Below are 24429 nucleotides of genomic sequence, written 5' to 3' on the forward strand. Positions count from 1 at the left end.
CCCCCAAATATGAGCATAACTTTCCGAGGGGTACCTCCTTCCAAAAATAAATAAATAAAGGCAGTTTAATAGTTTCATGTACTCCATAAAAACCCACATTTACTATGTTGGTAAAATAGCATGCATGATATTATATTAAATTATTGGCTTTTATATTGTCATTCTACTAAAGCCAAAGAAATTAATAATATATTATCTATGAAATATTACCTCTAAAAAACATTTTCTTTGTATTAAGTTTTCAATTTATCTTTTCATTAATAGAATATGCTAGATGTATAAACGTGAAGAGAAACATTTTCAATTAAATGTAAATTAATTTGTATTGCACTTTTCCAAAATAAATATTGTTCCAAAGCAGCTTTGTAGAGAATATGGCCTTACAACCTCCAGTGAGCAAGCTAAAAAGGTTCTAGAAATATTATATCACAAAAAACACATGTTTGTTTTTATTTCTTGTGGTTAAAAATGATGGCTGTCAGTAAAATAAAATACTCTTGATTAATCTCATGACTTCCGTCATATTATAAAATGTCAAACTTTATTTTACACTTTTTCTTTGAAATTTTCCACAGACCCCCTAGCACCCCTTTTTATGCCCCATAATTGTCTCCTGACCCCAGATTTAAAACCTCTGGTTTATCAAATTACTTGTTCAAAGGACCTATCAGCTTGCACATGTAGAGTTTCAATGGATTTATGGTGGTTTGCCTAAACAACTAGTCAAAGTTATTTTCAGTGGCAGGTGATCTAGACTATTAGGTAAAGTTTAAAATTCGAATCATTACATTTACTGCAATTCTTATCATTTCAGAGGCACCTGTCACCAGAGGACTTCTTCAATGTATTTGGAATGACCATTGAACAGTTTGACCGTTTGGCCTTGTGGAAGAAAAATGACCTAAAGAAGAAAGCTCGCTTGTTTTAAACCCATGCCGAATTGCTCCAATGAAAGCCAAGATAAAACCTCTTCTCATCCATCCTGTGTGCATGGAGGGTTGAGTGGGAGAGAAATATATATGCACCTCCATTCTGCTGCATAGCTACTGTCATCCCATCTCATGCTGAGGAAGGGAGTGTGCTGGAATGCTTTCACAACACTAAGACGATGTTCACCACTTACCTTTGTGTGTGAATGCTGCACCACATGGTTTGAATGTTACTCTGATGATGGAGAGACTGTAGTCAGAACAGAATTCTCCATGGCTCTCTTCGTTTTTCTCTTTGATTGTCTCTTTGATCTCGCTCCTCGTCTGTCTTTGTGATTACTGCGTTGTATTCTCTCTCTGTGGAAGCACTCAATATTAAAATAAGCCACTTTCTCTATATTTTATACCATTGATAAACATAGCCAACCAGCTATGTCTTTGTTCTAAACTTACTTGTTTTCTTTTTGACTGCTATGAATGTTGTCCCTCTTCCTTCATACTGTATACTCAATGACTTTCTCTCTTGGTCTCTCCATCCTGATGCCCCACTCCCTGTCTCTTCCTGCCTATCCCTCTTCTTTCCTCCTAGACTTGATACTCCGCCACCGCTTGGACTGTAACATCTATCATGTAATATCAGCTTTACTGAAGCTAATCCATCTACGGATTTAGTACGACCAGGCCAAAGACTCAGTCAAAGCAAGGAGTCAACTATTTTGTATGTGTCTTGGGGCATTTATGCATTTGTTTCCTTTTTCAGTGAAATTGTGTTCATTATCAGAGATTTATCATGATTTCACAGTTATTCAATAATACATGGAGAGTTATTTGTCCTGAATATTACATACTTTCTCCATACCTTCTGCACAGTATGTATGAACATTTATGCTCATATTATTACCATCATCTTATCAGATATATCAGCCAGTCATTGTTTTGTCTTATCATAGCAAACCCTTCAGAATATTTTTGTACTCAATTTTTTTTATACCATACAGAGGTTACTAGATACACCAGATATTTTATTTGCCATTTGCAAATAACTGCAACATTGACTTGGCATGGAGCCATGCCAAAGTTAACAGATACGGTTTAGCAGTTAGCAACAGAAACACAACAATAAATAAAGCATGCAGTTCAGTGATGCTTCATTTAAAACCAAATAAGATTGTGTTTTACTTTAATTGATTCTTAATAAATGTGTGTGCAGTATATTCAGAATATTGATATAAATGTCTGTTAAGCTGATCATGTCAAACTGTAGGCATGCACTGCATATTGTAGAAGCATATTATATCGGCTTCGTATTGAACTGAACTTTAGAGTGTAATCATGACTTTTTGTGTGAGTGATTTGATTTTTGATTTGAAAGGAGGTCTTTAGTTTTTTGAGCGACTGAAAGCAGTGTGTGTTTATTCAGACAAGTTTTCTCTGCACCAAGTCAGCTATAGATATATTACTCCAATATGGTTCTTTTGCTAATGCCAATGACTCAAAATAGGGTGATGAAAAACACATTCAGTAAACTCAGTTTTGACTAAAGATAACCATGTGTAACATGTGCCTATTTTGTTCAGTAACAAGCCGTCTTTGGATTTATTTTTTTAACTGCACAACAGGGAAACTCACTATCAGATTGTTTTACTTAATTGTTGATTGTGAAAATATTAAGTTTCTAACCAACTGTGGATATCTAAATGTTTCTTTTCATAAGGCCGTAATGTATACATTCTTCATGCAGTAAAATGTTGCCTTCTCTGGTCATGCTAAAAATCTGTAGTTCTGGGGAATATACAGTACAGTAAAGCTTGTACTGTAAAACATGGATGTGTTTGGTGTGTGCATGCAGTGGATGTCTGAGTACATAGAAGGGATCATTCCCAGATGTTGAGCTGTGGTGGACAAATATGTGAGTCTTATTTGAACAGCTGTAGAAACAGGCAAGTGTATGGGTGTATGTGGTGTTAGCGTCCGTTTCAGCAGTCCAATAGTTCAGACTAGGTAAATTCAGATCAAAGTGTGTTCAATGATCTTCATCATTCTTTAACAACACTATTATAACCCTTAAAAACAGACAAGTCAAGGCAAAAATTAACCTAACTGCAGGTCATATTGTGCCTACATTGACATTGTCTACATTTGTGAGTTTTCAAAAAAAAAATATGATTTGCTTTTGATTTTGCTTTTTTCAACCTTTTATTTATTTTTCTCTGTGTGTCATGCAAATGTCCACTTTAAGTATTAGGTCTCTTCCTGGGTGAAAGCATGTAGGACTGTGACCCAATAGAACCCAGCAGTTTTTGAGAGTTGTTTTGAGCTGTATGAGCAGTGCTGTTACAGTAAATACAGTATGAAGAGAGTTTGTGCCCAGATTTGACTGCAGCATTCATACAAAAAATGTCCTTTTCTATCTAAAAAAGTTTGAGATGTTTTTATGAAGTTGTCTTTGTGTTATGGCTCACAAGGTCACACCAAAGGGTTACCCATGGGTGTGCTACTGTGCTTGATTTTGTGTAAGCAAACTAATTTCTGCATATAACTGTGATTCTGACTGTAAAAGTAATGAATTTGGGAAAATGTAAATGCAGCCTTTTCTTTCACAATGTCTTTTGAGTTGCTTTGCAAGAAATTAATGTTATTCTTCTCAATAAATACAGCTAACTCAAATTAAGTGTTTTTCTGCTCTTTTACAAAAAAAAATTGATAGATAGACATACAGAGAGACAGTAAAAAAAAATCCTATTTAATATATGGTAAAAACTGTCAGCTGTGGTTGCCAGGTATTCAGCATAAATAATACAGTGAGAACTGTATTTGTATAAAGTGACCATGTCTCAGACATTATGGGATGTCATTTTGGTGCCTGTACTGTATATTTTACAGTTCACTACCATACAGTATATATCATTATGGGCTTGTTTGTAGCTTTTTTATTTGGAATCTGGTGCGTTTTCTCCCTTAATTTGGTTTGTTCAGACATAAATGAACAGAGCAATTGCGCTTGGTTGTCTCGATCCAATTGCAAACGAACTCTGGAGTGGTTCGCTTGTGGTGAGAATGCAATCCAACCCGTAAGACCAATGAAAAAAAACAATATTCTATAAAAACCATAGCATACCTGATGGATCTGCGGAGAAGAAATCTGTAGGTCAGCACGTCACTGTAATTCATATCAAAATGTGGAAATAGCTTTTGGCAACCATATTAAATATACATTTAAAATAATAGGAGTTCTTTAATAATGCCTAAGGTAATTTTTGTGCAATCACTTCTTATGGATAGTGGCAGAATAGACACAGGTAGGTCGGCATTAGCAACTTTTTGACAGATAAAAAACATCTTTATGTGGCTTCACTCTTTCTGCTGTTTGTATGTGCATGTGAGAGAGAGCTCTGTGACCGTGAGAACAGGCACTTTTCAATGCAGAAATAATGCAAAAGCAACTAATAATGGATGCAAATGACATGACGTACATTTTACAACTTTTATCCATCCGAGTGATAGATAGCATTCATTTGCAGTGCAACCTCTGTATGGAACATGCATTCTGTACCATGCTGCCATGTTTTGCTTAACCTTGACCAGGGACTGAAAACATTCCATGGAACGAATACTGAAAATGAAATTTTATTTTGGTAGAACGTAACCGAAAAAGGTAATGAAGTCCCTTTCAATTGTTCTGCAGTGAAAATGTAATTTTTTATGTTGGTAACCAGATAATAACCGGTTAATTTCGTTCCGATCATTTTTTACATGAAACCAAAGTCTAAATGGTTTATTACAGTAATTTTTTGGAATTACAGCACTTCCTGTTGCCCAAAAAATTAGTTTTCTCTCTTTTCAGTTGAACATGATAAGCATGTGCTTTAATTCTGAAGGAAACCATTGCATCACACATTGCCTTAACGCATGTTGTGGATGTAGCCTTCTGTGATATGCTGAAGACCTTTTTGCCAACTATATATAATTACTAAGTATACATGCAGAGTTAATCCAAATACAAGGAAAAATAATGAAGTAAAAAGTACATTTCTCTGTTGTTTCCAAGTATTCACTGAATTATTGTTAGATATGATGCGGTGATACAGATTTGGTTCTGCCGGGCAGGCTCTGACCGTGAAGCAGATTTGTAATTAAAAATAATTAAAACAATAGTTCCCCCAGATTGGGAAAAATATATATATAATTCTTATAATCACTTATTTTTGTTGAGGTAAGTTATTGTAGCTTATATTATGCTTATATTGAGCAAGTTTTTCCAGACTAGGTCCCTTTTTATTTCCTGAGAGATCTGGTAACACTGCAACTTGTTCATCACCCACCCTTAGCACAGTGTAATTTAAAAAAGAAGAACGTTATTAACTGGTCTTTAATTTTGTTTATACCGGTTACCAATTGGAAAGGAGGAAGCAGAATGCTGGAACCGCAACAGAAAATTATATTTCTGCTCAGAATGAACAAAAACAAAAAACATTCTGTTTTTGTCCCTGACCTTGGCATAAACAATACTCAAACATTTGTACAGGTTGACAAATTCTTAAAGGTATACTATTAACCAGTAGATTGACATGTGAGCTAAATCCCTGAACAGCGCACAAACATTCTGACCAATGAGGGGACAGTTTGCTCACATGTGACTTTTTCTGGTCCGTTTGAAATGTTGCCTTGTGAAAGCAAACTGAACCAAGAAGAAAATGAACACTGAAAAATTTTGGAGCTAATCAAACAAGCTAAAGGTCTGAAAATGCCATAATGTAAACATAGCCTACTAACCAACTGGGACTACAAGAATCTGATTTTAATGTAATGTTGAAAACGCCCAATTATTGTTTTTCACAATAATACTTTCAGTAGTTTACTGTTTAAGTACATGTATTGTATTATTAAACATAATATACATTTTCACTGTTAACTATAAGGTAAATCCTACTTTTTAGTATTACATTTTTTTTTTTTTTACAATATATTACTGTAACATTACATGTATTGTATTGCTAACTTATATAATTACCATACATAAAGTAGTGTAGTTTAGAGCATATGAAGGCATACGCCGTATGCCCACCTACCTTTCTTAGGATTTTGCTAATGCCCACCTGAAATAAGTGGTGATGCATATGGCCGCCAGAACAATAAGTAGACTTTTGACTTCGAACTTTTCATCTACTAAAGAGATGCCGCAGCACCGGTGAGTGAATTGTGTTGAGTAAAAAGTGAAAAGAGATTCTCTCTACACGCGCATCGAGCTGCGGGATTGCAACTGATGGCACTGGCAAGACCGACAGTCCGAATAAGCTGATCCACCAATCAGAACGTTCAATTCAGATGCGATTGGATATTCGCAAACCAATCGTATTTTCCTTTTCAGTAAGGGGCGGAACATTTCCATCGTTTAATGCTAATAAATAGTGTTTAGACCACTATGCAATTTCATGGAGCTCCACCCCAGTAAGAAAGCACTGGAAAAACCGCTTGAAGGGTGTCACATGTTGTTCTGTTGTCAGTGATCACAGAGCTGTTCATTCTAGAGGTCCACCCCAGGACTTTAAGTTCGGGTTTGTAATTTATGAAAAAATATACAGGCCTTTCGAACATAAACAAATAACCATTAATTCTTATGTAGGCTATATGCATATGATAACATGTTAACGTGAACATTACTACTCATATTAGCACCAATGCTTAACAGTCTATTGTCTATTAATCGTGCTATTTGTAATATTGTTACTGTACTAATTCATAAAATGACCATAATATTTCATTAGAGAATTAGGAAACATGTTGAAGTACTTGAAATACTGTCTTCTCTGATAACAATGCTACAGCCAGTATATTCTACTTTTAAGTTTCCATTCCGGGCCGAAATTTCAGTTTAATGTTTTACCCTGTGGAATCCTGCCCACTCACCAATAGTATTTCAACACTGCCGTGTTGCCAGATTTTAACAAGTTTGCAGGCAAGCAACCCTGTAAAGCCAGCAAACGAACTAGATCAGAGATAACAGAGTCCACCTGACCTAAAAAGCCTTGCCATCCGTCTAACAACCACCATGACCAGATGTGTAGTAAAACAAGGATAAATATTGGAGATGCACTTGGATGATGAAGACAGCTTGAGGCCCAGAAATCCTTTAAAATGGATGCTGAGTTGGTTAATTTGCTTGTCAACATTCTGGCAGCCCGCATGAGCTTCGAGTCCAGGGCGGGGCGGGGCGGGGCGGGGCAGACAACTCTCCAATATTTTGACTGCAGAACCCATTTCAAACGCTTGTTATCAATCTTACACATAGCACCTTTAAGTATGTATTAGTTTATTAATTAGAGTAATTATAAAGTATTAACAATTTTCGTAGTAGCCTAATGAAAGGAACATTAATGACACCTATTAATTTAAATACATATTTAACATCAGGTTACAATACCATGGTTCTTAGTAGTGAATTGTATACCATGCCAGCAAGAAACTTTTTTTTTATGAAAATATATGTCTTAAACATTTTACTTAATCACTGTATATATATGTAAATATATTAATTTTAGAGACCGGGTTCATGTTTTATTTTATTTATTTATTTATTTTTAATTATGAATGAAGGGTCCTTCACAGTATGCCCACCTCTTCAGACACTACTACACCACTGCATAGGTAACTTTACTATGTATAGTAAAAATATATATATAAATATATTAATGAACAAGAAAATAAATGTAATTTTACAATAATATATTGAAGAAGAAAAAAGTTAAGGAGTAAGCCAATGAAAAGTTTTTTCCGTTACATGTACAAAGTAATATCAGTGTGCTGTTATAAATGTTAACGCCTCCTAGCTCTCCTATTGGTTGGCATTTTTGTAGTGCGCTTTCTGATTGGCTCATATGGTTGTCAATCTCGGGCTGATTAGACAGCGGTGCAAGGGTTCCCTGAGCAGAGATATGAATTTGAAGATCGGTCAGTGTAGAGGAACAACGGAGGAGATTGACACCAAGTGTACGCGGATACAATACAGGTCCGTGATCTTAAAATAAAGTTATGGCGGAAAAGAACGAGGACGGTAAGTTGTCTATAAATACACATTTTTTTTTTTTTTTTAGACAATTCTTTCTATTTGCCCATTATGAAAGAGTCTTGGTCATCTATGAAATAATTTGAATAGTTTATAAGCGATGGACATGCCTTGTGTTACACTCCGCAGTTTAATCCAACATGTCTGGAGCACAAAAAAAACAAAACAGTTTAAAAATCTTATAATTGTTCCATGTAAAGGTAATGACAGCGTTGCTTTCTATTATTTTGCCCATTATTAATGATATCAAACAATAACATATAGCAGCTTTAATGGTCTAATCCTGCATTACTGTAATATAATTGTTTTGGAACTGAGGCTGAGCACAAAGAAGCATGAGGCATCCTTATGAATTGTGCGCTCGTGGGGGTGGAGGAGGTCGCGCGGCAGCAGGAGTCTCGTGCAGGGATCAGCTGGCGTCTCGAGCCCTCTCCACAGATTGTGCTGAGGGGGAGGGGCGCAGCAGTGTGGCTGAGAGAGGTCTCTCGGGCCTTTTCCACTGCACGGTACAAGCACTCGACTCGACTCTGCTCGCTTTTTGGGGGTTTTCCACTGTGGATAGCATCTGGTACCTTTTTTAGTAGCACCTCGGTCAAATTTCCAAGAGAGCCAATCCCATACTAAATGTGATGTCAAAATCCTGCAGATCACTGATTGGTCAGGGAGAATCGTTATTACCAGCCTCACTGGATTTCCGACACACTACATCAACCCGCTAGTTTTAAAATTAGCAACACCGTTAACAGTAACATTTGTTGACGCAACTTTCGAATTGTGAAAAAAATAAATGACTGCGCAAAACCATGCCGTGGTCAATAAACAAGGTGCAGACAGTCCACTTGTTAGCGATGAGCGAAACAAAAAAGTCTCTTGGCCACACACGGCTAAAACTGGACCTACCAACAGTGTAGGGAAAATGAAAAAAAAAATAACAGAACCATCAAGGAAAAGTAGAAGTGGTTTGACCAAATGGACGCTATCTAACCCGTTGAGCAATGGGAGGGAGAGTGCCCTGGACTGGCGTTGATCCTCAATGGAGGATGGTACATTTTGTTATGTTAACTCTATACTCTGCTTGAAAGCTTCACTTTATTTAGTTAACCAGCTACTGGAAGTTTGCTTCTAAAACAACCAGGCTGTTACACTTGTGTAAAAAATCACCATTCAACAACTGCTTTATGCGGCACAATGAGATAGTAGCTAACAGCTAGAGGTTGCGTTATTGTTTTGGTCAGGTTTTGTGTCGTGTTTAAGATGATGTCACGGCAGTAGAGGCAGCGCAACTATGATGTTCAGCCTATAATCCCACCCACGTTGAGGTGTCACTAAACTGCAATAGAAATACAAGCTCAGAAAAGTAAAGCAAGTAGAGTTGAGGCGAGTCGAACCGTAACGTGCAGTGGAAAGTGCCAATAGTGGTGTTCGATTTCAAGTTTTTTTTTAATCGATTCCGATTCCCGACTCCAGCCGTTGGAGTCGATGGAATTGAGTCTTTGACTCCATTTATTTTCAATCATGTTATGTTCAAAATTCACGGCCGTCACCAGGGATGGCCATAGTGAGCAATGCCTTCCCAAGTGACATATTTTCACCCCCAAAATTGCTTGTCAGTCTTGAGCGCAAAATCAACGGAATTATAAAATGTATAGTTTAATTTTCACTAGTATATAGATCTCTCAATCCACTACTTATTGCGTCTCATTGCCGCTCCGTGATAAAGTTGAAGTTTTTCTGTAAAAGTTGGTCAGTTTCTCCTGCCCAAATCCAAACGTTATATAAAGTGGGATGGGAGAAGTTTACTTCAGTCTAGATGGCTTGCATGCCGATGGAAAAACAAATTGCACACATTTTCTTTCTCGATTCACTTCAATAACTATTAATAGGCAAATTCTAGAGACGTAAAACTCGCACATATTTTTAATTGGAATGTACAGTATGGTTTTTTTATGGAACATATGGTGAATATTTTAAAACGGCAGCATAATAAACTCAACAGTCTCGACCACATCGGATTCAATAGCAGTGGGTTTAATTAAGATATATTGGTGTGGTTATTGCTTTGATAAAATATCACTAGCTTACCTGTAAATTAACAGTGTTTCCTATTACATATATTCTGGCGATGGCTCTGTGAAGACTGCAGTCTTTAATCGCATTAGACATTGCATATCTTTTACCTTAAAATGACTGGTAACAATGTCATTCCCTATTTGCTGCTCATATACAATTTTAAGAGAGAAAATAACAAGAAACAGGCTGGGTCGGAAATAATTTCATTGTCATATGACTAGACAAATTTGGAGGATCTACTTCTCCAACCACTTTCTCTTGCGTTGATGTAATATTACACAAACATCCGAAAGTTTTAAAATCTCACACCCTCTCTCTCTCTTTTGCATGCACACACATTATTTCTTACTCAAATGCACATGATGAATGAGGTGGTGACCCACCAACCAACAGGTTTTTGTAGACAATGTGATTGGTTATGAAGAATCGAAATTCATTATTTTGAGACAATCACAATGTGCTAATCATAAAGTTACATGGTTGAACAAAATAATAATTTCCTTTATTAGAGTCGACTCCGATTCGAGGACAAGTCAAAGTCGAGGAATCGACTCTTTTGGAGTCGATTCCCCATCACTTATATATAGCTAAATGATTGAGAATAAAGGCAATCAAGTAGTGATGGGAAGTCCGATTCTTTTCTGCGAACCGGTTCTTTCGGACGGTTCGTTTCAATGAACTGGTTAAAAAAAACTATTCACCAGTTCATTTACGTCATCATGTAATGACGTCACTATATATAATGCTAATATGCTGGCGTCATAGAATACATGCACAAACACTTTAAATAAAGCCATATGTGAGGTAACATATTGTTTAATTAAGTTATAATAATAAGGGTGTTTATTGTCATCATTGTTTCATTCAGTGATCTTACAATACATCCTACATTAAAGTTTTACACCTAAGGCACCCAATACTGTGGATGTTCATACACACACTTAAAGCATAAAAAGTGATTAAACTAGTCTTAATCAATTATTATTTTACAGAAACCATGATCCAGCTCATCACAACTTCAGATATAATCTGCATGCACAATACTCAATAGTACAACTTGTTTACATCTTGACTGAAACATCTCTCCCCCTCATTCAAGTCCCGGTTCATGCATGCTCATCAGCTGCTCACTGATCAGCAGTTCTCAGCATTATGTTCGAAAGAGGTGATTCTCAGTTCAGTGTACTGGTGACTGATTTGGTAACTGCTGTGATCAACTCAATGTACTGTTGAAGTGAGAGCTGCTGTTCTCGGATCAGTGTACTGTTGACTCAAGAACTTCTGTGATCGACTCAGTGTACTGTTGACTAAAGAACTGCTGCGAATGACTCGGTGTACTGTTGACTCGAGAGCTGTAGACTGTACGGTAATACTATCAATTCATAAACATATTTCTAGTATGTTTTATATGTTACACACTCTGTTGTTCAGCAAAATACACCTGAAACATACATTTTGCCCTTAAACACACACATGCTCAATGTCAGCAGCTCATCGGTTCTCAGTGTGTCGGACATCTCCTAAAGAGGCGATTCTCAGTTCAGTGTACCGTTGCCTCGAGAACTGCTGTGACCGATTCATTGTATTTTTGACTCGAGATTTGTGAATTTGTTGGAGTGGTTAATTGCAAAGAAGAGTTGGCAAAAGCAGATATCACCAGTTCTAGGATCATATTACTCCCAGTTATCAGCTCATGTCGATTCGGAGTGTCAGGCACATCTAAGAGACAGGTTAAGATAACTTGTGGATCAGTGTTGTTGCGAGATGCGAACTGTTTCAAACAATGCTGTCCGATTTGGTGAACTAGTTCAACTCGTTCACTAAAAGAACCGGTTCAAAAGAACGATTCATTCACGAACTGGACATGACTACAATCAAGTTTATACTATGGAGTGGGATGACAGTTAAACCACTGGGAAAGTGCAGCTGGATTACATAATTTTGGATTTGGATATGAGTTTCAGCTGTCAATTCCATCTCAAAACTGGAGAATAGATTTTTATTCATGAGTTTGTGCTGGTCTGCATCCCTATGTCTCGAAGAAGAAATTTTCATGTAATTCCTTGAGTGTTTTCCTCAGTTGACCCTAGTTCTTGTTTGCCAACTTGACTATTGTTCTCAGGTGGGAATGTTTTGCAACCTCAGAGGGAGTTTTCTCAAAGAGTATGTTTATATAGAGTCTTGGACCATGTCAAAGGTCTTTTCCACTTCCAATTCAGTCCACTGTTTTCCTCAGGGAACAGCTGACAATGGAGCAGACAAGAATCTTCATCCTGTGCATTGCTGGCTTTATTAGCCCAGAGATGTGTAAATAAAGGACAAGGCCTCCAAAGCAGCAAAGTAAAGAAAAACCAAGTAAAGAAAATCAGAAAGAATATACTGGAACAGGTTGTGTTTGTTCAAATGCAATCCTTGGCTAGGAATATGATCATTTGGAAAAACAAAGATAAGCATGTGGACAAAGCTCTGTGTCTTTGATCAATAGCCAGTGTAGAGTTTACTGTAGATGGGTGTGACCTTGTACTCCAAGACTGCCTGTGTCCAGGGATGTTAGCGAAGCACAGTTTGGTAAAATTGGTGATAGACCCTGACTTGAACCTGAACTTTCACCGCAAAATGTATCACACAAACAGGAGGTTCTATTCAGGATGTTTTGCTTCTGAATCAGAGCAGAAACAGAATACTGTACCTTTGCCTTATTGAATCCCATCCTTTAAAAATGCTTTTCCGTTTATTCTTCTTAAGTAAATGTGGATGTTACTGGCAGTTTCAAATCAATCTGGCAAAGAATGAACAACACTGAAAACTAGAGATTGTGGATTTTGCCGGTACCGATAACTAAGGTGGTTAAAAGGCCAATAACCAATCAATTTATAGAATGATCAAAGATTTCTGTGTCTTTCCTTACTATGACAGGCACAGACATTGAGGCTACAAGAGTCCAAAATTAATAAAATCCTAAAACTATTTTACTGTGCAACCAAAATTCCAATAATAACCATTCTGATTTGGTGCATAACTTAGGACTTTTAACTATAAACAAACCCAAAATACACTGGGGCATTTTATAAAAAAAATAATAGAGACTTGACTTGGCTTAATAGAGACTTTTATATATATATATATATATATATATATATATATATATATATATATATATATATATATATATATATATATATATATATATATATATATATATATATATATATATATATATATATATATATATATATGGGCCCACATTGTTGCAGCATGTGTTTACGAGAGATAGGCCATTGGTGTATCCTGCTGGTGAAGATGGATGACTTAAAAATGGAAAGGAGTGTGTGCTGTTTCAGCTCACCTGCGGCTCTTTCCCTTGGTGATGTTGGCATAAATGATCAATCATGTATTACTATGACAGCATCTTAATGCCATTTATCAAAGCACATAATTTTTTCCCCTTTTTCACCCAATTTGGAATGCCTAATTCCCAATGCGCTTTCTAAGTCCTCGTGGTCACGTAGTGACTCGCCTCAATCCGGGTGGCGGAGGACGAATCCCAGCTTTTGTGCTCATTGACTGGCTGGAGTCACTCAAGAACTTGCATGCACATTTTAAATAAACCCTCATGCGCATTATTGACATACATTACCAGTATACACCACTCGTGTCGAGTAATGTCTGCAAACAGTATCTGTTTTGTAAATGTATTTTGGCCACCATTGTTTTAACTGACTGCAAAAAGAAAATGTTCCCAGAAGGGGAAATGCAGGGGGCTTCTCTATCAATGGCTCGTTTTCTCCACTTGCCATTTTTAACTTTTCGACACAATGCTAGCAGAACTGTGATGTAATCATGTTGACCCACGTGAAACACAGACGGAGTGTATCCATATACAGATCCATTCAGATGCATTAGCGGAGGTTGTAACTGTGTCTGTTTGACGCTTTGTTTTCTTGACCAAAACTTGTTCTCCAGATGCGTCATTAAACTTGAGGTGAACCGCAGTGCCAATGCTTCCCAAACAGTACGGTGGTGAACCGTATGGTTCATTTCTTTACCGGGAACCATTACACCCCTGGTGAATAGTTAGTGGATGATCAGTCTCTAAGATGAAATTTCCTTATCTGTTTGGGTTATGTCTGGATTTTCCAAGAGCAGCAGTACAGAATTTTCAGACAGATTAATATTATGGTTTGTTTGAGCTGACCCAGTCTGCTCGTATCAAAAGACCATAAGGAGTGTGTGTGTGTGTGTCTGTGTGTGTGTGTGCATGTGAGTGTGTGTTTGTGACAGTTTCTAAATAGGGATGTAGAGAGTTGGATTAAAAAGATAGAAAGAAGAGAATAGATAGTGAAAGAAGGGTGATCAGAAATCATTCACTGTCATAATGAGAGTTGGCAGTTTGATGAGACAGCAACAAATGGTGACCTGACCTGAAGTTGAGGAGAGTTTAATTTTATGCGCATTTTAACAGCACAGTGATTTTGTGATGTTATCACTGCCGTGTTTAGCTTAAGTCTGTTAAAAATATGAATAATGGATAAAAAAAAAATGCTTTTATACCCAGCTCTGCCATCAGCCTACTAATACAGTTTTCTCTTTTATAGTGGCCAAATGATCTCCAGTTCGCCATCTAGGCTGCCTTTCCTCTTTTGTGGTTCTAATCTAGCAGTCTCTTCCTTAGGATAGTTTCACAGACGAATAGAGTCTCTCTAGGGTTTATACTAGTCTGCCTCAGTATGCGACATCTACATAGCTTAATTGCGTGCATGAGTGTGTTTGTGTGTTAGACGCAGCTGGAAACAGCTGCTAATTCTCTGTTTGTCTTGCAGAATTCCTAATCACTTCTTGAACTCTGATGCTGATTCTTTGGGAAGTTGTATACTGTAAGAAAATTAAAAGATTTATAAATGCTTGATTTTCAACATTTCTGTCACTTTTTATTTAATGTCGATGGGGGATTGTAACTGGGAATGATCATGAGCAGGATTCAAACTCAAATGTATTACTTACATGAATGCTCAACGTGTCAAAGCATGTGCATTAACTGCTAGACCACAGCTCTGTCCGACACTTTGGGCCTTATTTTAAGAGCGCTACTGCTAAGCACAGCGCTATGCCTTAAGTTATCCAGGTGTGGTAGTCAGCATCTTTACTTGCTGAGCTACCCAGGCCCAAGATGGCACATTCTTAAAAATGTGGTAGTGTAAATGGGCTACATGCAATGAATTAGAAGAATAGAAATAGGGACATACATTCTTTTGTGCATTAACAAAATGCACAAAATTCGAAATGTTGAATGCCAGGAATATTTCTATGAAAGTGAAATGCTCTTTTTCTAAGCATGGAGAATGTGGTTTGCGTAAGGATTTGGATTTACGCTCTGTTAAATTATAGAGAATGGAAGCATTATTAATCATTTTTATTTTCTGTCACAAATCATGGCTAGTATTAACAGTGATTGTATCGGAATGCACTTCCCGTCTACTGGTCGATTTTTATTTTGGAAAATGTAATAAATTTTTTGAAACACAATTAATTGAAATAAAAATTAACCCCAAAATATTTCTTAATTAAAATTACACTTCCCCTTTTGCATGGACTTAAAAATCACTACGACAACAGGTGGAAAAAATATATAATTTAAATTATATTATATAATTATAAATATAAAAAATAGATTATAACATAAATACTATTTATAATATAATAATAATAATTGAAAAATAAAATCTCATAAATATTTGTTTCATAAAACTGTTACAACAGTGATCGTCATGAACACATGAACAGAGTTTGGACATTAAATTTATTATCACTTGCTGGTGCAATCTCCAAGCTGCAAATGCTGGAATTGAGTTTAGACTTTGCGCTGAAAACAGACATGCTTTTGAATTGTCTGAGCAAAATGACCTATTTTTTCAGGAAAATAGCAAATTGCGCTATGATACATCCACAATTTACGCGCATACACCCACAGCTAGCGCAAACACTACTTGTGTTTTGCACTGGCATGAAAATTGCACTTAGAATTAGAATTCTCATGAAAATTGGATAAGACTTTGCACTCGGTTGTAGCGTGTAGTGCTGCACATTGCACATTCAAAAAAATAGAAAACCCTTAAAGATTTTGATGAGTGCTCTGGTTTTTCATTGTAAGATAAATGTGGTTATAAATGAATGAACAAATTAATGAATGAATGAATAAACATTGCATTTATATATCGTTTTACTGACACTACACTCAAAGTGCATTACTCAGTAAACAGGGGACTCTCCTCAACCGCCACCAGTGTGCAGTATCCACCTGGACGTTCACTACACACCAGCCATTGGTGGAGAGGAGAGAGTAGAGTTATAGAGCCAATTAAAGCAGGGGGATAATTAGGAGGCCATGATTGATGAGATCCAACCGGGGGAATTTGGCCAGGTGTTATGATGAATGCAGGAGGAGACAGACAAGGGGTTGGATCTACGTGCAGTTTTATTTTATAATCAAAGTGAATACAAACTAAACAGGAACAAAAGAAAACATCCACGGGGGGACAAAACTGAAACTGAAACACGAGCACAACGGAGGAACACAGAACTAGTAGGGAAACACAGGGCTGGAACGAACACGGGAAGACAGGCAAGGTAGGCAAAACATAGGAGCATAAACATTCAAACATCTACCAACAAGCATCAACGAACGACAAGGGAAAGAGGAACAAACAGGGTTAAATACACAGACACAATAAAGACTAAACGAGACACAGGTGAAAACAGTGATGAGTGCAGGCAGTGAGGGAGGCCGGGAATTGTGGGAATTGTAGTGCATGACAAATGAACAAGTGAAACACGGGGCAGACAACAAGGAAATCGTGACATAATCCCCCTCAAAAGGATCGGATTCCAGACAATCCCTAAAAAACCCTCCACAAAAACCAAAAAAAAACAAAATCGTCCAAGGAGTGAAGGGGGGGCTAGCAGACAAAAAGAGGGTACACGGGGCAAACAGACAGTCCGAGGGGGGCACAAGGGGCAAAGAGACAGTCCAAGGGGCACGAAGGGGCAGACTGGCAGTCCAAGGGGGTACAGAGGGTAAGAAGGCACTCCAAGGGGGCACCGAGGGCAGGCAGACAGTCCAAGGGGGCACAAGGGGCAGACAGACAGTGCAAGGGGCACAGAGGGCAAGAAGGCAGTCCAAGGGGCCACAGGGGGCAGACACGAAGTTCAAGGGGCCACAGGGGGCAGACAGGAAGTCCCCGGGGAGCACAAGACGGGGACTGGGTCAGGTGGCCTGGGAGCTGGCCACAGGAAAGGGACAGGTTCAGGAGGCCTGGGAGGCAGCCACAGGGCAAGGACAGGTTCAGGAGGTCTAGGAGCTGACCACAGGACAGGTTTGGGAGGTCTGGGAGTCGGCCTCAGGACCACAGCCATGGGGAACTCCGAAGGCGGAGCCGAGGTAGGCGGAGCCATGGAAATTTCTGATGGCGGAGCCATGGAGGGCGGAGCTGTGGAAGACCCAGGTGGCAGAGCCATGGGTGGCTCAGGAGGTGGAACCGTAGAAGGCTCTGGATACGGAGCTGAGGGAGGCTCTGGAGGCTCAGGGGGCGGAACTGTGGGAGGCTCAGGAGGCGGAGCCGAGGGAAAACACCCCTACTCTTTTTGAGAAGTGTCCACGGGATCATGGAGTTGTATAAATGGACTTTATAAAATTATCCAGTGTTATTTCAAAAAATTTTCACATTCTCTTTCTGAAGTTGGAGTCTGTGGTGTATGTATAATTCTGTCTTCTGATATCTTTTCTCTCTGTGTTTTTGTCTCATTAAGGCTTTTTTATACACTTGTCCTGTTGTGTTTATGTGAGCTGAAGGGCCCTTTGAGAGTACAGAAAGACTTCTGACTCTGTCATAAGAACTGTCTGAAGTGCAATGTTATAAAATTATGTAGTCCTATTAATTTATTCTTTAGACTGAAGAAGTTAACAATGATTAAACTGGACTTTATTCTAATTATATCAGGGGTCTTCAGTCTTTTGCAACCTTTGTTACATGTTGTACACATTTAAAATTTAGCATTTTAAGCCTGGCCCATGCATAGAGTACCATATTAATGTATTTACAATATTATGATGCTTAGTTGCAAAGTCATCAAAATAATCATTAATGATCCACAGAGTCATATATCTGTGTATTACATTTTGATTTTACCCAGTGCATTTTAGTGAAATATTTAGCTGAACTTTAGCTTCTTAACTTGAGCTTAGGTCAAAAGTAACTTAATTTTGTGTTTTGATTTAATGCATATTTAAAATTTCTAACCAAAATTTGTTTGAGATCGAACAATAATTTGGGGACCCTCTGTAGTACTGCCACGAACCCCCTAGGGGTCGCAGACTCCATGTTGAAAACATATTGCATGTGCGTGTGTTCAGAAGTAACATGCTCTGTATTTACACACAACGGTGCAAGCTGCCTCAACTGAGCTGTCAGTCATCAGTGCTCCCTGAGGCTCTGTAACATGACTGGACTGGATAGACAAACATGAAAAAGTAATGCTTCATGCCTACAGCTGTCTCTCTCTATCTTTTTGTCTTTTCATATGTTGTCTCATTAGGTTTCATATCGAGACATAGCCAGAGGGGAGATGTAGGCTTTTGTGTATGTGTGCGTGCGTGTGTGTGTGTGTGTGTGAAACTCAACAAACTCAATTGAGTTTGTGTTCACAAAGAAAGAGCTTGTACTTGAAATCGCCCTTTAGAGAGAGAGAGTGTGTGTGTGTGTGTGTGTGTGTGTGTGTGTGTGTGTGTGTGTGTGTGTGTGTGTGTGTGTGTGTGTGTGTGTGTGTGTGTGCAAAACATCTAAATGAACTGGTTTATTGAGTTACACTAATAATAATTTCATAACCTTAACTATAAGGTAATAACTGCAAGTATCTGCTTTTACAGTGTTCCAATATGTTTGTATTTGTATGTGAAATAGAAAGAGAAAGGGAATGAGTAAGTGGATGAGAAAATCCTGCAAAATGTGGCAAAGATATAGAAGAAAAAGTAGAGATGAAAGTTGCTGTGGTTCTTAACACTCCTAACCACATCACAGGAGGAGAGGGATCTGATTAGACTGATGTGGTTTGTGGATGTTTGCTGGGTGGAAACACTGGTTAAGTATTTTGTGTTTAGGGTGTATTGTCGCTACCAAGGTAACAGTCTTACTGTAACGGGTTGTTTTATAGGCAACAGATGCTAGAACTCTTAGCATCATTAGTTAATGCACAGTGCTGTAAGTATTTGTAGCCAGGGTTGGGAGGGTTAATTTTAAAATGTATTCCACTATAGATTACAGAATACATGCTGTAAAATGTAATTTGTAACGTATACCTTTAGATTACTTGTTTTCAGTAACGTAATCTAAATACTTTAGATTACTTCTTCAGCAATGGCAGATATTTTTACTTGTTTTGACAATAAACAAGTTAATAACAAGTGAAAAAAAAAAATCTGCCAGTACAGTAAGACAAAATACACTTTTGTTCGAGGTGCATGTAAAAGGGCTAGAAAAAGCTTTTTAGCTCAGCATAAAGCTAAGTGTTTACATGTCAATTTACACAAGGCTAGTCCAAACTTACTTCAAAACCCCACAGAGTATACACAATGACATCATCTTCTTATCCTATAACATCATAATTACCTTTTCGTTCATAATTCGTTTGAATGCAACACATCATTAGAACGTTTTTCACTCTTCGGATCGCATTGCATAGATGGATGTAGACTAAATATAAGAAAAAAATGACAATAAATTGCAATGTAATCTCTTCAGTAATCAAAATACTTTTTAAATGTAACTGTATTCTGATTACCAACGGTTTGAATTGTAACTGTAGTGGAATAAAGTTACTAATATTTTGTAATTTAAATATGTAATCCCGTTACATGTATTCCGTTACTCCCCATCCCTGTTTGTAGCTTTTACAAATAAAAGTAGCTTCAGTTTTATGAAGTTAACTGTTCTAATCGTATTAATATTTTTGAATGCATGTAATAACTTTAATAACTAAGTCTCAGATTCTTGGGAAGTTAAATTTTTATATACTTTTCAATATTGAATGAAATATTTTTTATTGTAAGTTTATATGTAATCATAATTTCACTCAACTTGTCCACCAAAGATGAACTTTTTATTGAATTAATTCATTGCAATGTATTTTGGTATTGCCTTCTCTGCAATAGATAGGCTATGTGTTGCTACCCTCGAATTTGGTCAAAACAAGATGCCTTAGGGGTTGTTCACACAAAACATGTTATTGCGAAACTATACCACACAGCATCACAAATAAAACAGAACACAGGTGTTTTTAAAAGGAAAACAATTGGAAAACAGAGTGGACAGCCACAAAAACATTTTTGGTGTGAACAGCCCCAAAGAAGGCAGCATAAATTTGCTGCCTCCCTTTTGGAACAGCGGTAATGTACTGCTTTAAACGTGCAGCCTTAAAATGCTGTCTATGTAGGAAGTTCACTAGGTTCTATCATTTCTTTCATATATTGTATATTCTACATTTATTGCAGAATCAGACCCAGATACACTTGTGAACAGGGTTTGAAATTAACACCCGCCAATCGCATGTATTTCATGCAGAGTGGCGGGTATTATTACTCATCTCCCCATCACTTTGGCGGGCGACATTAGTTATAATATTTGTGGCTGTATATGTTACCATACATAGGCACGTCTGTGCAACAACATTAGGTGAATTGTTATCTGTAGTAATCATAATTCAGTACAGCCTCAGAAATGGTGCTCAAAATGGTGCCTGTTAGATATGTTGCAAAATTATAATTATTATAAAAATAAAACTTGGTATTAAATGTTATATTAAAAAATAACATTATAATAAACTTGTATATGTATATATATATATATATATATAAACATCAGTGATGAATTCTCAGGGCCAGCAAAGCCTTCTCTCCTGGCCTAACATGCCAAAAAGATACAAAATTTTCATCCTTTCATTCTCGATCACCTTTTTGCCTATGTATTTTAATCGCTTTCCACTCTTATTTAATCTGCATACAAATAGAGAAAAACGAAAAGTTTATCTAGTCAGAATTTATTCCTTGATGCTTATAAGCAAAGTGTGACTACTGTTTCACAAATCACATGCCTGAAGCAACGCGTGAGTCTGAGCTCCACCCCTTCAGGCCTTCAGAATTTACACAGAGTCCCTCAACAGTGCAAATTAATGTCAGATTGTCAGATTCATCAGCCAATCAGATTGATTTATTTGTTCTTGGTGGATGTGATCTTTAGGATATGTCCCAGTCGAGGCCTTCTAGATGATGCACTCGTGCTTTAAGTGATGTACGCAATTCAAGAGCGAAAAGCGCGTGATCAAGCTGTCTGGCGAGACGGCTGTCATCACTGCTGGTTGAGAAAGAGATCCTTCTGGATTTAAAAAACTGAGATGTTCTGCATGACTGTGTGATTGCTTAATTTATTAAACAGGAAATGAGGAATGATTTTCACTTCAAGCTAATTGGTAAGTGCTTTTTGCATTGTTATAGCAACATCAGGAGTTTTCTAAGTGTAAATTAGGTTGCTTAAGCCTTCAGTGTCGGATCAAGATTTGAAAAGTAGTGCTGCGTTCCATTCAACTCGAAAAGTCAGATTTTACAACTTCCTATTAGGAAAAGTGCAATGAAATGCATCTTTAAGTCAGAATTACAACTTGTTGGCTCGTTCAGGAAATCTCAACTCCAATTTCATCGAGTTGCAGGCGTATGATGTCACACAAACATGTCGACACTCAGGGAAATATACAAAGTGATAAACATTCACTTTATTAATTAATATCGAAAAATGAGTTTGTTTCCACATTACATGATATTAAAGCTTGTTTAACAAACTCCTGCAGAAACAGATGTATAAAACATTAGAATCTCTTTTGATAATCGCACACCTGAAGCACAAATGCTAGCGCTGCAGCATTGTTTATTTGTTGGGTTGCTAGGAGACATCTCTAATGAGAGTCAAACCCCTGCTAAGCTAATGGGAGCATTGCAGATTTGTTTCCTTAAAAGTCATCTTCCGAATATTTGGGAATGGAATGCATTTATGATCGGAGATATCAAGTAGGAATATCCCACATCCAACTTGAATGAAATACAGCATAACCGTGTACCCTGACAAAACAAAATTTATCGCAAGCAACATTTAAATCGCAAGTATTATTAGATCGATTTTTCCAGGTATTATAGACCTCTTGGTAGATTCATATGAAATATTATGATTTTTGAATGTCTGTTCAGGAGACGTTCATTTCACAAATCAGTCATGCTGCAGTTAAAATTAAGCTTGCTTGAGCATTAAGTGTAATTTGGTATTATTAGTAAGCTGCGAAATGTATGATGCCTAAAGGCATAGGGTGTCGTATTCATTGTGAAACTGTTTTTTCACGGCCCGCCACTGATATACGTACATGTCTGAAAAATCAAAGTGGCTGGTAAAATTGGATTTTATCCAGCCACTGTGGCTGGTGGGCAAAAAAGTTAATTTCATACCCTGCTTGTGAACACTAGTAAACCCCCTCATGAGGCCACAGATTCCAAAGATTTTCAGTTTGATTGACTCATTCCTTAAAAAATCTGCACATCCATGTGTGTATGGGTTAGAGCATTCTCCTGCTGAAGGACTGAGAGAGATTAGGTACAGTGTGGGTAGTCTGAAAGCTCTGTGTATAAAACAACCCTGGAGTACAAATATCCAATAAAAGTGGATTAAGATCACACACACACACACACACACACACACACACACACACACACACACACACACCTTCTTCAGAGGAAATGAAGCGTAACCTTTGGATCTTTATAATGGTGTTTGTTGGTTAAAACTAGCTCCGACACCATCTGTGTTTTGGGGATATTAATCCTGCAGGTGTATTTTTGAATACTGGTATTTAGGGCCTGAGGAGCTCTTTCATCTTCATAATTTATCTTTTTCTCTGCCCCTCTCTTTCTTCATGCCTTCTTCTTGTCTATTTTGTTCCTGTCATTACATAGTTCCTTGCATTCCTTTTGATTTGCCAGATGAATAGAAATGAAAGAACACACCCATATTCACCACTGCACAAAATCCCAACACAATGGAAACTGAAGAAGACCACTTTTTAGGAATCTCTTTACAGTCCATAGGGACAGTGACAGTGAGTAATAAATGATATCACTTCCTGTTGTGGGTAAAAGAGGAAGTAAAAGTGAGTCAGTCTTTGGTTTTTTGTGGTAGGGCGAGGGATATTTAGAATTATGATGAAAGGGAGGATGGCTCCGTAAGAAAACAGTCTCAACCACCAACACAAACACACACACACACACACACACACATTCTTCTGTAACCCTTTCTAGCTCACTCCACCATCTGGTCAGGCCGTGGCAGCAGTCTTGCTGTTGAATATGGCTGTAGTCAGCTGGGGGCCCTGTTGGGGGAGGACACCCAATTAAGAAACCAATCTGCCTCAGTACAAAATGCATGAGCCCTCCACCCCAAATATTTTTCCACTGCTTTTTTATTTGGCTCTTCGTCGATTGCTGAACACAGCAATCACATACACATGTTTTCAGTACATGGCCATCATCATACAGTTCTTTATTTTCTTGGATCCAGGCATTTTTCATCAGATTATTTTGATAAATGTTTCAGCCAGACTCAGCAAGAACCACAGACATTGATTTCCATCAGACCACAGGGAGGAAGTCTGCCCCTGGTGACCCAACAACATTTATATGTGCAGAGTGCTGATTTAGGATCAGATTTTCACATTGTTTACTAGGGTTTAAGCCAAGTAGTGCTAAGAAGCAGCTCTGATCCAGAGACAGCATTCCTGTATGCAATCTTGTATACAGTACATATTCTGTAGAAACCCTGGCCTCTCACAATAGAAGAGTGAAAACAGACTTGATATATTGTCCCTGTTTTCAAAAAAGGACACAAAATGAGACAATAAAATACAAAGGAGAGCACTACCAAGATCAGACTTGAAATGCAAGAAACTGTAGAGGGAATGGCAGAAGGATAATGAAAATTTGAGAGAGGAAGAGAATGTGGAAGACCTCAACTTCACCTGCCAGTGGATTCTAAGGGCCCTGGACAGACTGATTTTATGATAAATGGCAACTTTGCACTTTTACCGAAAACAAAGACTGCTCTTACTTGACAATAAAATATGATCTAGAGTGTGGCATCCCAACACGTTCAGTGGTTTATCCCAAAAGCGTTTTTAAGAACTAAATGCCCTTCCCGTTTGTACTGTTTTGTGCTGGATGTGTCGCAACCAGGCTTGACTGGATTGTGTGGAGCAATAAACAGAATGATGCACAAAACCTGGATTAAA

The 24429-nt window shown here is 37.7% G+C and overlaps 2 protein-coding genes across 10 annotated transcripts in view; both read left to right on the plus strand.

Moving 5' to 3' along the window:
- Positions 1-3588, plus strand: part of LOC127626650 (actin-binding LIM protein 2-like) — an 88218-nt gene extending 84630 nt beyond the window's left edge. For all 9 annotated transcript variants that reach the window (XR_007968478.1, XR_007968481.1, XR_007968479.1 and 6 more), the window contains one exon: positions 815-3588. Coding sequence is in view for 1 of the 9 variants with exons in the window: in XM_052102625.1 (XP_051958585.1) it covers positions 815-928 (114 nt within the window). In the remaining 8 variants the exon portion in view is untranslated. The remainder of the gene's footprint in view (positions 1-814) is intronic.
- A 4293-nt stretch (positions 3589-7881) lies between these two features.
- Positions 7882-24429, plus strand: part of LOC127627149 (actin filament-associated protein 1-like) — a 107505-nt gene continuing 90957 nt past the window's right edge. The window contains exon 1 of the mRNA XM_052103405.1: positions 7882-7980. Coding sequence (XP_051959365.1) covers positions 7959-7980 — 22 coding nt within the window. The 5' untranslated portion in view covers positions 7882-7958. The remainder of the gene's footprint in view (positions 7981-24429) is intronic.

The sequence above is a fragment of the Xyrauchen texanus genome, chromosome 33 (genome assembly GCF_025860055.1).
Source record: "Xyrauchen texanus isolate HMW12.3.18 chromosome 33, RBS_HiC_50CHRs, whole genome shotgun sequence".
NCBI classification, from domain to species: Eukaryota; Metazoa; Chordata; class Actinopteri; order Cypriniformes; family Catostomidae; genus Xyrauchen; species Xyrauchen texanus.